Source organism: Anabrus simplex, chromosome 3 (assembly GCF_040414725.1).
Source record: "Anabrus simplex isolate iqAnaSimp1 chromosome 3, ASM4041472v1, whole genome shotgun sequence".
In the NCBI taxonomy this organism is placed as follows: domain Eukaryota; kingdom Metazoa; phylum Arthropoda; class Insecta; order Orthoptera; family Tettigoniidae; genus Anabrus; species Anabrus simplex.
In genome coordinates this window covers 280576472-280592746 of record NC_090267.1, presented here as the reverse complement: position 1 = coordinate 280592746, position 16275 = coordinate 280576472, and the positions used below count along the sequence as shown (strand labels likewise).

Sequence of the window (16275 nt, the reverse complement as noted above, 5' to 3'; positions counted from 1 at the left end):
CTGACGATAACCTCATCAGAGGAGTTGGTGAGATACAATGAAATACGTGATATAACATTGGCAACATTCCTAAGGTGGAAGAGGCAGGGGATGCATTGGACACCAGCCTCTGCCTTACAGTTTTAGGGGGACCTGCAAAGGCTAGGATACCCACTGCAACATTAATGGGAACCTCACTGGATCATATCAGAGTTGTAACTTGGTACCTAGTCCCACCACAGGTGACCACAAGACAGTCAACCATGAAAAATCTTTTAAGAAATACTCCAGTAGCTGAACCAAGAGTTCAGAGAAGGCAGCACTCGGTTGTGGTGGGCTGCAACTTAGAAGGTAAAATCCAATTGGATCCATTTAAATACTCTAACACAAACACAAAACTCATACTGAAACAAATCGCCTACTTTTCCACTAAGTGATAACCAACACAATGGACAAACACAAAATTCTCAGCATGGGACTGCAAGAATAGAAACACCATCGGGGATGCCATGGAATCTCAAGGATACAGGCTTTAAAAGTTGCATGGGGAAGGAGATAGGCAAAAAAATGCTCCATAGTTTGGAACAGGCTTCATGGTCAGCCATAAAATAATAAACTCTATACAAGATTTCAAGTCACAATTCTCAAGAATTTTAACACCAACTCTAAAGGCATCTAATAAAATTTGCACTATAATAAAAGCTCATGTCCCATGTAATAATAAAAATAACTCTTCAAAAGACTGTAAGGAATGAGAAATTTTCGGGACCTACTCAACCAGACTGTAAATAAAAACCCCTAAAACCACATAAAACTATTACTCGGAGACTGCAGTGCGCACCTAAGCTGAGAAAGACAACATCGTGACATCATCGGAACAAAGAAAAACCGTGGACAAAGACTTGGTTATCTCTTCAGAAACCATAGACTACTCACACAAAATCCACATAGAGTAAAACCTCATTAAGACATTTCTGCAAAGGACAAAAGAAATGAACATGTTAAGCGAGAAAACGAACTGTTGAATATACGAATAAGAACTATCTGACAGGTATATGGAAACACTAGTTACCAGTTTTTTCCGACACGACGGCGTGCGTTTTACGGCGTATATCCGCTGGCACATTGAAAAACTATATCTACCCTTTCTCAAGATGAGAGGAAAGTATTAAGAAGTGTAAAAGCATGAGAGAACAAATATAAAGACATTTTCTGCTGGGGCGTAGAAAATAAGTGCGCTGAACGATGTGAGAAACACCAGACAAATAATATATCATATGTACAGGGGCCAATAAATATATCCAAGTTCTATTGCAGATCACACTCTTTCTAAAACAAATTTTAGTAGAAGCCTTTTATTTTGGAGCAGTAGGTTATATTCAGCCATGTACGACTGTGACAGAATAGAATTACTTTGGCCACCATTTTGAAAAGCTTTAACCAAGTCGAAACTTGAAAGTGCGAGTTCAACCAAGACCAACTACAGTATTAGGTTGCAGTTCGTCTTGTTTCAACTTTTACGACCTCTGCACACTTAAAGATGCGGATGCCAGTCCACTTTTGAAAGATGTTAATATTGTCTTGATTGGAAAGGCATTTGACTTTTTCCGTATCCATATCTAGGCTATCAGAAGACAAATATGTACCACGCTATTCACAACTATTTATTTTCCACCTAGTTGATACGATGATTGCCTAAGGCAATTTAATGGTTAAAAGTGGTACATATTTCGTATATTATCAACATCTTCAACCAAATAACACTGTTTATACAGTAGTTGAAAAATACATAAATTGACAAAGTAATGCTTTAGAGGAAGTGTCCTTAAAATTAATTTATCTTATGTTAATTTTAAGGACACTTCCTCTAAAGCATTACTTTGTCAATTCATGTATTTTTCATCTAAACAGTGTTATGTGGCTGAAGATGTTAATAACATACGAAACATACCACTTTTAACCATTAAATTGCCTTCGGCAATCATTGTATCGACTAGGTGGAAAATAAATAAATACTTAGTTGTGAATCTATTGAAGTGCGATACGGACCATGAAGCTAATTTTATATAATGTACCACGCTGGTCAATTTCACACAATTATGTCCCTAATCCAGATATAGGCTACAGTATCATGCGAGAAAACTTCACTGTACCACTCAGCACAAAATAAATTTATAACTTTTGAATGGAATACAAGCACAAATATCGTTACTTTTTCCATAAGCACGCAACTGTGGCGACGGCTCGTACCGAGTTGTAAATCACGTTTCTTTCACTAGGGATGACAACATTTTCAGGTCTAGCAAAAATGTGATCGTACTCATAGTAATTGGTAATAGTGAAAATTCATGATGCAATAGGTATGTTTATATGTTTGTAATCCTGATATAGGCTACCATAACATGCAGCAAACATTTGCTACACTTTACTATACCACTCAATAAAAAAATACTTCTGAATTGAATGTGAAATACAAGCATTAATAGACTCACTGTGTTATTCAGCAATCTTGCTGCTAACCAACAAGCAAAATTGAACATTCCTGAGGCTAACGTGCTGCTTATCCTATGAAGTTTAGGAATTTAAGCCCTTTTTCCATAATCACGCAACTGTGGCAGCGGATCTGACCCGAGTTGGAAATCACGTTTGTTTTGCAAGGGGTGACAACATTTGCAGGCCTAGGAAAACTGTGATCTTACTAAGCGGTAATTGCAAAAATTTCTGACAAGATAAGCGAGGTATTTTTATGTAGATTTAATATGATGAGAATCAAGACTTCAAATTTACGACGTATTAAGCTGGAGAACGTGGTAATAAAGAAGCACTAACGAGGATCCACTGTATTTCAAGAGAGTACCTTTAAAGCATGGTAACACCTTGACTACACTAAAGGAGAATAGCAACCAGACTATGTTTTCATGGACAACCAATTAAACAAGAGATTTACTACGTCAAGTCCTCCAAGGAATAGACAAAGGTTTAGATCACGACGTAATCAAATTTAAATTAACTCCCCGAAACAAACTACAAAACCAAATCCCTAAACCTGAACGAAAAATTCATCCTACCCAGCTAATCAAGAACCAAATATACTTAAATGAAATTTGTGGATAATTTTGAAGACCTAGTCAACACACGTAAACAAATTGCAAAAGACATGACCCCTATAAAGCCCCGTATAAAACATGAGTGTTGAAACAGCAAATGTTATGAAACAGTGCAGAAGAGACATAAAGTATGGCTGTTACACCCGTCCCAAAAATCAGGAATACAGTAGAGAAATGAAGCCATCCGTTCTTTAAGGAGGATTAAGAGGCAACACCATAAGGATGCATTGAATTTAACTGAAGATGAATTTAACAAAACAGAATTGAGAGATTACTACAAAACCTTCAAAAAGCAACTCCAAAAATTAGAACCCCCAACCGTACTAATGAAGGATGAAAATCATAAGCTGGCCCGTAATCATATAGGCAATGCAGAAATTCAATCTAAATATTTCACTGAACTCCAAAATTGTGAAGAATGGACAGAACTCATTACCTTGGCCACCAACAATCCAATAAAACACACACCTAGCACCCCCCCCCCCCTCTCTCTCTCTCTCTCTCTCTCTCTCTCTCCCTAACACACTCACACCCTCCACCAGTTTGTCGACGTGGATTAAACATAAAGTACCAGAATACTGAACAGCAGCCTTCGTCCCCCGCACTACACAAAACGGCTGACGAAACAGATCCTTACAACTACAACAGAATCCGGCTCCTAGACATTGCATACAAAATCCTTAGCAGAATGAAGTCACAATTAAATAGGGAACTAGGAGAATAGGAGGAGGAGCTGTCTTGACCAGATCTCAAGCTAAAGGATTGCAACAGAAAAAACACAGATATGGTGTAAACATTTGTAGATTTGAAAAAAAATGTGCAATTGCGTCCACGCATAATCTCTGTTAATAATTTTAACACACCTCGGTCTATACCCCAAATGAATAAATATGATAAAATTGACTCTCGGAAACACCAAGTCAAAAGTGAAGTTCAGAGATGAATTATCGGTACCTTTAGAGAATAAAACAGGACTCTGTTGGACTCTTGCCTCCTAATGTTTAACTGCGTTGTAAAAATGGGAATGTCAGAATTATTTAAGAAATGCCCCCCAAATATTAATACAGGCATGAAAATAAAAACAAACTGCCTAGGTTTCACTGACATCTTCGCATTTCTAGCAACAGATTTAGATACAGCTAAAACACAGATATCACCGGGCGAGTTGGCCGTGCGCGTAGAGGCGCGCGGCTGTGAGCTTGCATCCGGGAGATAGTAGGTTCGAATCCCACTATCGGCAGCCCTGAAAATGGTTTTCCGTGGTTTCCAATTTTCACACCAGGCAAATGCTGGGGCTGCACCTTAATTAAGGCCACGGCCGCTTCCTTCCAACTCCTAGACCTTTCCTATCCCATCGTCGCCATAAGACCTATCTGTGTCGGCGCGACGTAAAGCCCCTAGCAAAAAAAAAAAAACACAGATATCAGAACATTCCAACTAAAATCGACCTTAAAATATAATTCAGAAAGACCGTAATTGTGTCCCGAAAATCAATATCATTAGCTTAAATAATCATAAATGGTAATAATATGAACATTGTCACCCAGTTCGAACAGCTAGGGGAAATGAAATGAAATGTCGTGTGGCTTTTAGTGCCGGGATATCCCAGAATGGGTTCGGCTCGCCAGGTGCAGGTCTTTCTATTTGACGCCTGTAGGCGACCTGCGCGTCATGATGAGGATGAAATGATGATGAAGACAAAACATACACCCAGCCCCCGTGCCATTGGAATTAACCAACTGAGGTTAAAATACCCGACCCGGCCGGGAATCGAACCCGGGACCATCTGAACCGAAGGCCAGTACGCTGACCGTTCAGCCAATGAGTCAGACAAGCTAGAGGAAATATATGAACAAACAACGTAAATGATAAAACCTCGGTCCAGATAAGAGCAAACTAGCTAAAGCACAAAACTTAACCTAGTTCATCTACACACTAAACTAAAACACTACAAAACATGTATAAAACTGGAAACAACATACACAGCAGAGACCCTCTCTCACCTGAATGACCAATCAAGGACAAAGACGCCTGAAGATCAAAAGAAGAATTGGAAGAACCTGCATCAACAAAAATGTCAGAAGGTTGGACAGTAACAGATAGTACCCAACCAAGTTCCCTAGAAAGAGTTGGAACCCATTACAAATACTATGCATAAGAGGAGACTGAGATTCTTTGGATGCATGATGAGAATGCAGGATTTGAGACTTCTGAAACAAGTGATACAGTACAATCTTGACTAAAAGTTTACAAGAGTATGGTAATATATCAGGAAAATAAAAGATCTGAAAGAAATTGCCCTTACACCAGAAGACACTGTTGCGTTTTGGTAACTGAATTAACCCTTACCACTCGTCTGTCGGGTGAGGCCCGACATTTCGATATTACTGTTCCAGTCACATGTCGGGGGAGACCCGGCATGACATTTTATCGCCCACCGCTCGTCTGCCGTCTCTTAGCCGACAAAATTCACGATGATATACTGTACTGTCATCTCTTGGTTCGGCGTGGAACTTTGTAAAATCCAGATACTATTTGACAGTCAGTAAAAAATCTATTATTTAGATGGCAGTGTAGCCGTCAGCTGTCCACTTACGCACACAAAAGCTCGAGCGATTGTAAACAAACATGGTCGCCATCTGCTCTTCTAGTCATATATATGTTGTATATGTCAGGGAACACACGAAACCACAGTATTTTTGCAACTCTGCCTCTAATGAATATATCTAATAGCATTTCACGATGCCTAAAAGTGAACTGAAGATGGTCGGTTTGTGTACCGTAACCCAACGTGTACCTGATGCTGACGGCTGGCACAATTATAAATCGACAAATCCAGATTTCAAGAAATCACCGTTTACAGTGGTTTTAGCCTACAAACTACCGCGAGGTATGAAATCACAGACAGAATAGAGGTTTTCAGTTGATTTTTAGCGATAATTTGTACACTGAAATTATTAACGAAACCGATCGGTATGCGATGATGATGATGATGATGATGATGATGATAATAATAATAATAATAATAATAATAATAATAATAATAATGCAAAATAATTTGTCTTAAATTCCACATATTGCTTTTACTTGCTTCAGTATAGCTTGCTGTAAGCATGTATAGCCTAACTACATCATTTAAAAGCAAGTGCTATCTCCAAAATCGTGAAACATGAATACAGATCATATAAGATAAAAATTTACTTATAAAATACGAGTAGTAGAGACAACACAGAGAACTTTAATTCAAGGGGTAAGGGTTAATTATGTTTGTAGTACTATCCGCACACTTTATCTTGGTGCATTTACATCCTAGTGCTGAATCGGTCGACCCCGGCGATCTTCGAGATTCATACTGGCAACCTCTGAAACACAAACTATGAATCGCTTAAGCATCGTTGTGCGACATCTGGCGTAAACTTTACGTACTGGTACTGTTGTTGTTTACACATCAAAGTCAAAGTATAGAATTCATGCTAGGAACAAGATTCGCATCGAGAGATATGTTTTATAATGTTATATAATGTGTATGTGACATAGTTGTTGGCTTAAGATGATAACGGTTTAGAAATTTCATATCGATCGATCATCTTCTCGATTCAATTCAGATTTCATTTTCATTCAGTTGGCAGCACCAGGCAGCACTATCGATACCGGGACAGCTCCCTCCTTACTCCTCACCCCGTACACAAATGCATCAAGATAAAGTGTGCGGACAGTACATGTGCCTGCAACAGTACAAACAGTACAGTATTGGCACGTGAGGCGACATGACTAGTCAATGACGCTTGACACCAAACTTAAGGTATTAATTGATAGAAACCAGTATCTCTTTTTGGCATGAACCACCAGACCATAGCACCTAAGTCGATGAAGTAAGTATAAAAAGGAAATTCAGCCTCCTTATTGGAAATCACAAGCACAAACTTTGTAGCAATAGCAGAGCAAGAAAGCAGTGCTGCAAAAAAGAGAAATCCGTGGTAGGTACAAAATGATTAATAAAGGGAAAACAAAAATATTAAAGAGGAAGAGGCTAATTTCAACAAATATATTTTCTTTTCCTAATGAGTGATAAGAGAAAACAGTTACAATAATTTTTTTTTTTGAAATAACGACCAGTTTCAAAAAGTATAGATTCTATCCATTTGGCACCAAGAAGGAACGGATCACAATGAAGCTTTAGAATACAGTGACTAGATTCCGAAAAATTCGATTCTAACAATTTAGCGCCAAGAAAAAATGCATTTTGTTTAGATACAATAACTAGTTTCAAAAGAATTACAGTTTAACAACTTGATATACAAGGGTAATCCCTAAAGAAAATGTCTGCTATTTTTTTTTTTTTTATAAATACAGAACTCTGTTCGTGTGGCCGTTGGTCACAATATCATGAAGAGTCTTTCCACGCTCGCATATAAACATGCACACGCCGCATTCAAGCACTGTCTTGTCTTGGCAGCCGTTGAGAATGGAGCTCCCGTTGGATGTTACTGCGAAGTGCACGTAGTTATTCGGTACTGAGCCGATTGAAATCCATCACCAATTGACGGAAGTGTATGGTGAGTCTTGCATGGATGTCAGAAATGTTTGTAAGTGGTGTAAAGAGTTTGCATCCGGTCGGACTGAAATTCACGATCAATTTCCATCGAGACAGTCGTGAAGGTTGAGTAAATCATGCATGAATATCGGCGGATCACCCTCGATGATCTCTGCACTTTGGTTCCTGACGTTCCCTGAAGCGCCCCTCACAGAATTTTAACGGAAAAGTTCAAATACTGGAAGGTGTGCGCAAGATGGGTGCCACGCCTGCTGTCTGAAGACCACACGTGGCAACGAGTTGATTCTTCTCGCGCATTTCTTCAACACTTTACAGCCGAACAGGACAACTTTTTTTACTTTATTGTCACGGGTGACAAGACCTGGGCGTTCCACTTTACACCTGAGACTAAGCAACAATCACGCCAGTGGTGGCATCCCTCTTCGCCAAGCCGCGGAAATTCAAGCAAACACAGTCTGCCTCTAAAGTTATGACAACGGTGTTTGGGGATCGTAAAGGGGTAAGTTATTGTTGGTTGAATTTATGCCCGCTGGGACCACAATTAACCCTGACATGTACTTTGAGACCCTGAAAAATCTCCGACGAGCAATTCAGAACCGGAGAAGAGGAATGTTGAGCAAGGGCGTAAACATTTTACATGACAACGCTCGCCCGCACGTCTCCCAGGAAACCGTTGCTCTCCTGCAACAGTTTCAGTGGAACATCATCACCCACCCACCCTATAGTCCCAACTTAGCGCCCAGCAACTATCACTTGTTCCCTAAGTTGAAACAACATTTGGCTGGGAAGCCGTTCAGCACCGACGAGGTGAAAGATGAGGTTCACAACTTCCTGAACAGCATGGCATTGAGCTGGTATGACGTGTTCATACATGAACTGTCACAGCGTCTATAAAAATGCATCAACCGAAATGGTGATTATATAGAAAAAGAGCTAAATGTTCAGGCTGTAAAATGATGTAAACCAATGTAGAAATAAACAGGTCTATGTATTTATAAGAAAATAGGAGACCTTGATTTTGGGATCACCTTCGTACGAGATTTGACATCAAAGGCTACAATAGGATCACACCTCGAGGGTGTTTAGAAAGCATTTCAGCAACGAACACATATATTTCAAAGAGAGAATGTTACAAAGAAAGGAACGAGAAAAAGAGGGGGGAAGATGGAGAAAGGAGATCAAATCCTGCATGAATGTAATTGTAGGCTGTAAGATTAAAGGAAAACACGCGAATGCGGTGGACTTAAGTTTTGCTTTAAATTAATTTAAATAAAATTGAAGTCCTTAACCACATCTTGACATACAGTCCAGCATGACGGAGTTAACTTTAAACAGATAGACAGTTAAGTTCTCACTTTTAAAAGATGAATACAAGCCACCAAAAGGCTGACAGATAAACAGCTTGAAGGGTGAACAGGAATGTTAAAGGTCCTGCGTGAAAGTGAGAAAATAATTCATTAGCTCACCCAGTCCCCAGGCTTGATGGATTTTTCCACATTGATGGAAAAAAAATAATAAAGTCCGTGCAAGGAACACGCACAAAAATTGGAGATCCCTCCACTCCAAACCACAGTTGAAGACAGACTGATTTCACCAGTCAAAGTAGGTTCATTTATAGGAGGACACGTGGACCGTCCTTGAACAGGAAGGAAGCATCGAGAAAGTTTGATGACGTCAGATGACGCAGTGCAGAAGCAGCTGGGTACACAGGCTGCTCAGTATGTAGCGGGATCTAGATGATGGCGGAGCACAAGGCAAGCGAGCAGGTAGCAAAAATATACGTAGTTGCAGGAACAAGAGATGGCGGTGAACGGAGCAGATAGGTGGAACACAAAATGTAGATTCTTGTAGATCAGGAGGAGCACGTTACAACACTACTGATAAAATTAAACAGGTTTGTAATTTAATCCAGGCTTTGGGCACACAATCTAGTGATTAGTAATTGTATACCATCACCTCTCCTACCCTGCTGACCAACTTTCTGATTGTGACTCTCTCTCTTTTTTTTTTTCCGACCAACAGGACTTGAACTGGCTAATCACTGTGACAGACCCTATAGACCTGATACAGTAACTATCATTACCACCAGGCAGGCTCATACTTCAAAAATTATTGATAGACGATAACATTTTGCACTCTGGTGTTTACTCATCAGCCTTTCAGCAAGCTTTTGTCTTAGTTTTTTATTCTTTTATGGTAATCCCTGCCTTCTGGATTTGTTTGACAATCTGTTTTAGAGAAACACTACAAACTTATAGCTAGAATGGAGGAATAAAATTTGAGGGCATCTGGTTGGCTATTGCACAAATAAGATTGAATTCGAAGTAAAAATGAAAGAATGTTGTTGGTCATACCTTGTACTTTTAGTTCCTCTGAAGTGCATTTTCATTCCGTTTTCACACGTTTGCTGAACATTGCAAAAGCTGGGAAAACATAGAAAAGTTTAAGCTGGATGCCACACAAAAGGAAATTAAAGGGTGCAATCTCATGAGAATGATATTAGGAGCACATATGTATTGGATAAATAAAGGCTGATCTGTGAATGATAGTTTATAAGAACTGGCTACAGTTATAGGGTCAAAAGTGGCAAATGCAGAATTATATGAGATTCTAGCCATTTACTGTTGAGACCTGGAAGATATTTGTTGGACTTCTTGTGTAATGATTTCCAGTCGGGTCAGTGGTGTAGGGGTAGTGTGCCTGCCTCTCATCCGGAGGCCCCGGGTTCGATTCCCGGCCAGGTCAGGGATTTTTACCTGGACCTGAGGGCTGGTTCGAGGTCCACTCAACCAACGTGGTTAGAACTGAGGAGCTAACTGATGGTGAGATAGCAGCCCCAGTCTAGAAAGCCAAAAATAACGGCTGAGAGGATTCGTTGTGCTTACCACATGACACCTTGTAACCTGCAGGCCTTCGGGCTGAGCAGCGGTCGTTTCGTAGGCCAAGGCCCTTCAAGGGCTGTAGTGCCATGGTATTATGTTTGGTTTGGTTAATGATTTTCAGTAAACATGTCACAGTGGTAGCTGTGAAGATTTTTGCCTCTGCAGTGTGTTTCTTAACAAACCTTTACTGACGTAGTGTTCTATGGTGTAGATCTCGGGCTGTTTCTTCTTCTTCCTATTCTCTAAAAGTGAAAGAAAAAGCTTCTGTTTGAATAAGGAGAGGTTCACATGGATCTCGTTCATTCAGTACCTGTATAACATTAGGTAGTGAAGTTGTTTGGGATGAAATCTGACTGCAGTTTTCCCAATTGTTAGTACTTGTAATGAACATTACCTTCCTAGTTTGAGTGGTTTTTGTAATAATGCCTGATTCTCTGATTTTGTTCTCATGCTGTTGCTTAATATTTGTTTTGTTTGTAGGGATATGCATGGCCATTTTACAAACCTGTGGATGCGGAACTCCTAGGTTTGCACGATTACCATGACATAATCAAGAAGCCCATGGATCTGGGGACGGTGAAGGTAAATTGATTCTCTCTACCTCAAACTTAAGCTGTGTATATGTTACTTCTGGTGTAAACAATAGGGTGCAAGCAGTGCCAGTATTAAGTAGTTTCATTCGAGAGAGAACGCTTGTGCGTGCCTGAGAGAAGCTACTCAATGACCTGATATACCGAGCAGTTATTGAATATTTGTCACATTAACAACTGTAGTTGAGATCAAACCACGTAATGTATTACAGGCACGGCTAGTAAATTGACTTAAAGTGATCCATCTATAGTGAAAGTCAGACTAGAAGTGTACATTGGGGTGTCCCTTATTTTCCAACTTCAAAATTTTTGAACGCATACCCTCCAGTTTTGTTCAAATGACTCGAATACGTGCCAATATAAAATTTTGTTGCTATTGGAGCATTCTAAGTCGTGTGCCAACTTGAGCGCGAAGCCGCACAAAGAAAAAGTACAGACTTGCCACTCAGCACTGAGTCAGGGTTGAGCTTACCACTACGTGCGTTGTTATCCATTGTGTCACACGTGTTTCCAGGTCGCTAATCCAACAGAAGGTCACATCAATTACGCAGTGCCAGGGAACATGTATTATAAATAGGAGATACAAAACTCCAAATAATTGGATACAAATTACCATCAAATAGACAAGTGCTTGAAGTTTTATTTTATAACACACGGGAAGTAAAATTAATTGTCGGCATATGTGCTAGTCTTGTGGTTCGTGAGTGCATGATATTTTGGGAGAAAGTAAGACTTCCGACAAGAGCTAAGCAGACAAGTGTGAAGATATTTTTAAGCATCGTAAAGAGGAGTTTAGGAATAATTTGGACAATCTATTTCATATTGCACATGCTGTTACAAATGAAGTTGGAAGTAGACAGGATGTTTTTACTTTGGCAGAGAGAGCTAGGACATAAAGGCTACTTTGCAGGAGGAGACCAAAAACTTGCAGATAAAGAAGAAAGTATGAGGCATAAGAAAGTGATAAATGACATCTCCTAATTTAATCTTTTGTTTATTTCAGTGAAAACAATAGACAAATTTGTGTCAACCAAAAGCACAAGATCAAAATCAAAATCTCTATATTCGCAAATGAGGCATCTACCTCGGTGGCAAATGGTACACTAAAATACATTATTGTCAAGAACTAAATATTAAATTAACAAGAGAAGAAAATTTTCCCAAAATACAATATTATACAATTTACGCTAACAATGTTTTCTATTAAACAGCCAGCTCATCCTTAATAAATTTATATTGTTTACAAAATTCTACTTGTAATATCTCCTGTTCTACGTACAAATATAGTCAACTGATATACAGTATGTGGAATTACTTCAAATGATACTATACAACTGGTATAAGATTAAAATTTACATTGCATTTATTTACTTATTTATTTTATTTTACCCATTCTGGAACCTAAGTAGCAAAACGACCTGCTGCGTCTTAACCAGAGCCCCTTTTGCCACCACTTTTCAGAGTTCCTGATGGGCCTTCACAGCTACCGTAGCAGTCCCAGGGCCCTCAAAGTCCCGACTGTACTTCACCCCTACAGGCAGTGCCCTACTTTGGCTGTCCAAACTCCTTCGACCAGGAGATGGAATTAATTTATTCACACACTTTTTTATTGACATTAATCTGCACTGGTCGAATGCTCTCTAACATTTATTTTCTCTGTTGCTGTTTATTCTCCTCTTGAATATATGTACAGATTTTGGAAAAGGATCAAACACTACCCCTGGTAAACTGTTCCACTCCTTCACACCCTTCCCAGTAAATGAAAATTTACCCCAATCGCTTCTGCTAAAATTCCTTCTAATTTTATATTTGTGGTCAGTCCTGCCGATATAATTATTGTCCAGCTGAAGCCTCTCATGGATATCCCCCTATGCTTCTCCTGTATAGGCTTTATATAATCCTATAAGTCTAGTTTTCTCCCTTCTGTTACTTAAAGTTTCCCACCGAAGTTCCTTTAACATTTCTGATACACTACTCTTCTCCTGAAATCCCCTGTTACAAATCTTGCTGCTTTCCTCTGCACACTAAGGTATTCTTGGTGAGGATCCCAAACACTGTTTGCATATTCAAATAATGGACGAACCATACTTAAGTAACTTTTCTCTTTCAATTCTTTGTTGCATCCTTTAAGTAGCCTCATTATGACATGTAACGATCTGTATGCTTTCCCAACAATGTCATCCATGTGACCCTTCCAGTGCAAATTACTTTCAAATCTCACACCTAAGTATTTGCACTTGCCATCTTTTGGGACAACTACCTCATCCAAAGTATATTCAAATTCAGTTTTAAAACTCCTGTTTGTAAATCGTGTAACAGTTGATTTGCCTCCAGTAACCTTCAACCCATTGCTGGATACTCTCAAGGTCCCTTTGTAATTCTGAACAGTCCTCAGTGTTATTTATTTCCCTATAAACAATTATGTCATCTGCATACAATCTGATTTTTGATGTTATATTATTCCCTAAATCATTTACGTATATTAAGAAAAGTAACGGACCGATTATACTACCCTGTGCAGTTCCCTTCCAAACTTTCTCTTCCTGTGATACATTATTTCCTACTTTGACTTTCTGAACCCTTGAATTTAGAAATGTTTTTATCCAACGTGTAACCCGTACGTCCAATCCTATTCCCTCCAATTTCTTTAATAATAATCCATGTTCCACTCTGAAGATAGGCTAGTGTTATTCAAGAATGTCTTTTGACATGGACAGGCAACTTCTCATATTTAGAAGCTGAAAGGACAGTTATGGAGTTGAGAAACTGCGAACGACTGTGCTTGATAGTGGTGTTAAATTACACTTGATTTTTATGGACTAGTGATTGCAGATGAGGAGAAAAAGGAATTTGTGTTGTGTTGCATTCAAGAACATCGTACACTCAACCCAGATTGCAAGAAAGAAACACTGAAAAGGCAGTATCCACAAGTATACCACCATGACAGTCTAAAGAGTGAAAAATGATTTAAATTGTAATACAGTGGAACTTTGTTAGTGCGTTCCTCATTCACACGTTTTCCGGCTTATCACATCGTAAATTCGAAGTCCCGATTCTCATCATGTTAGATCTGTGTAAAAATACCTCACTTATCGCTTAGTACGATCACATTTTTCCTAGCCCTGTAAATTTTATTTGTCATCCCTTGTGAAACAAATGTGATTTCCAACTCGGGTAAGGTTCCTCACCATAATTGCATGATTGCAGTAAGAGTCCTTAAATTCCTGAACTTCACAGGATAAGTTGCACGTTCGGGGAGCAAGCTGTTAGCCTCAGGAATGTTCAGTTTTTCTTCCCGGTTAGCAGAAGATCGCTGAATAACACAGTGAGTCTATTTGTGCTTGTATTTCACATTCCATTCAGAAGTTAGAAATTTATTTTGTGTTGAGTGCTACAGTGAAGTATAGCGAATATTTATCATGTGATTCGGTAGCATGTATCAGGATTACGAACATTCAAACGTACATATTGCATCACGAATTTTCGTTGTTACTGCTTACTATGAGTACCATCACATTTTTCCTAGCCTTGAAAATGTTATTTGTCATCCCTTATCAAACATGATTTACAACTCGGGTAAGAGCTGTCGCCACAGTTGCATTATTATGGAAAAAGTGAACCTGTTTGTGCTTGTATTCCATTCAAAAGTTATAAATTTATTTTGTGTTGAGTGGTACATTGAAGTTTTTTCGCATGATACTGTAGCCTATATCTGGATTAGGGACATAATCGTGTGAAATTGACTAGGGTGGTGTATATTTGTCTTGTGATAGCCTAGGTATGGATACGAAAGAAGTAATATTCCCTTCTAATGAAGACAACGTCTTTCAGAAAGTGGACTGGCATCCGCATATTTAAGCTCGCAGAGGTCACAAATGTTGACTCGATCGATTAGATTTGGTCAAAGTTTTTAAAAATGGCTACCAAAGTTATTCTGTTCTGTCGCAGTCGCTCAATGCCGATTGTAACCTCCAATTCATTATTTAAGACTGTGACCAAAAAATGTCTTATAACCCTCTGCTTTGAAATAAAAAGTTTCTACAAACATTTGTTTTAGTAAGGGTGTGATCTGCAATAATACTTGTTTTTTTTTCATATTTGTTGTATGTTGTTTTGCACAACGTTCCGTGCACTTGTTATTCTATAATCCCCAGCAGAAAAGGTTTTCATATTTGTTCTCGTGTTTTTCACACCTTTAATACTTCCTTCTCATCTTGAGAAATGGTAGATATGGTTTTCACTGTCCCCGGGGATACACTGCGTAAAATGCCTTCATTTACAAAGACTTAATGACAATAAAAAATCTCCACGTTTTTGATACCTATATCTGTACTTTGGCAAATCAATTAATCATACACAGTACATGTTTTGTTGTTTCTTAGAACATCTTCAGCTGTTTACATTGCTTAGGTGATTCACTAAGCTTATCTTTTTAAGAACATTTTAATCAGGTACCTTATTTCTTCTTAAATACTACGTAAATTTAAAATAAATTAAATAAAATGAATTAAAAACAATGATGGATGGTTGAGTAGGGTAGTGAAATGAGAGGAAGATGGATCTACTTATAGTTAACTTATTTTAAAAAATTATTTCTATTCATTTGTACAGATGTAAAAATGTTTCCAGGACTTCTATCATTAAAATATTCCGCTTGTCCTCTAATAAAATGTTTTCGAAAAGATATTACTTTCAATTTGTCACTGTTCTGAATGTTCCTATGTATTCACTTCATTTACTTCCTCCAAGGTGGCTGCTATTTGTTTTACATGTGCAAAATGTCTCTTGAATTTGGCTAGTCCAGGAACCTTGAAGCTGATTGCTGTTTTGCTATTAATAAAGGAGCTTGTGTAGCATTGATGTGTGTGTTCCAATGTTTGCGCCATCCACGGGGCAATACACAAATCAAATCAAAATTCAAAATCTCTTTATTTGCAAATGAGGTGTCTACCTCGGTGGCAAATGGTACACTAAAATACATTATTGTCAAGCACTAAATTTTAAATTAACAGGAGACGAAGAAAATTTTCCTACAATACAATATTATACAATTTACGCTAATAATTTTTTCTATTAAACACACACATCATCCTTAATAAATTTATATTGTTTACAAAATTCTACTTATAATATCTTACAAACATAGTCAACTCATATACAGT

At 38.5% G+C, this 16275-nt stretch overlaps 1 protein-coding gene across 3 annotated transcripts in view; it reads left to right on the top strand.

The window, feature by feature from the left end:
• The window catches only part of LOC136866258 (bromodomain-containing protein 2), a 709923-nt gene that overhangs the window by 317387 nt on the left and 376261 nt on the right, over nt 1–16275 (top strand). For all 3 annotated transcript variants that reach the window (XM_067143061.2, XM_067143058.2, XM_067143060.2), the window contains exon 12: nt 11004–11105. In XM_067143061.2, the coding sequence (XP_066999162.2) occupies nt 11004–11105 (102 nt within the window). The remainder of the gene's footprint in view (nt 1–11003; nt 11106–16275) is intronic.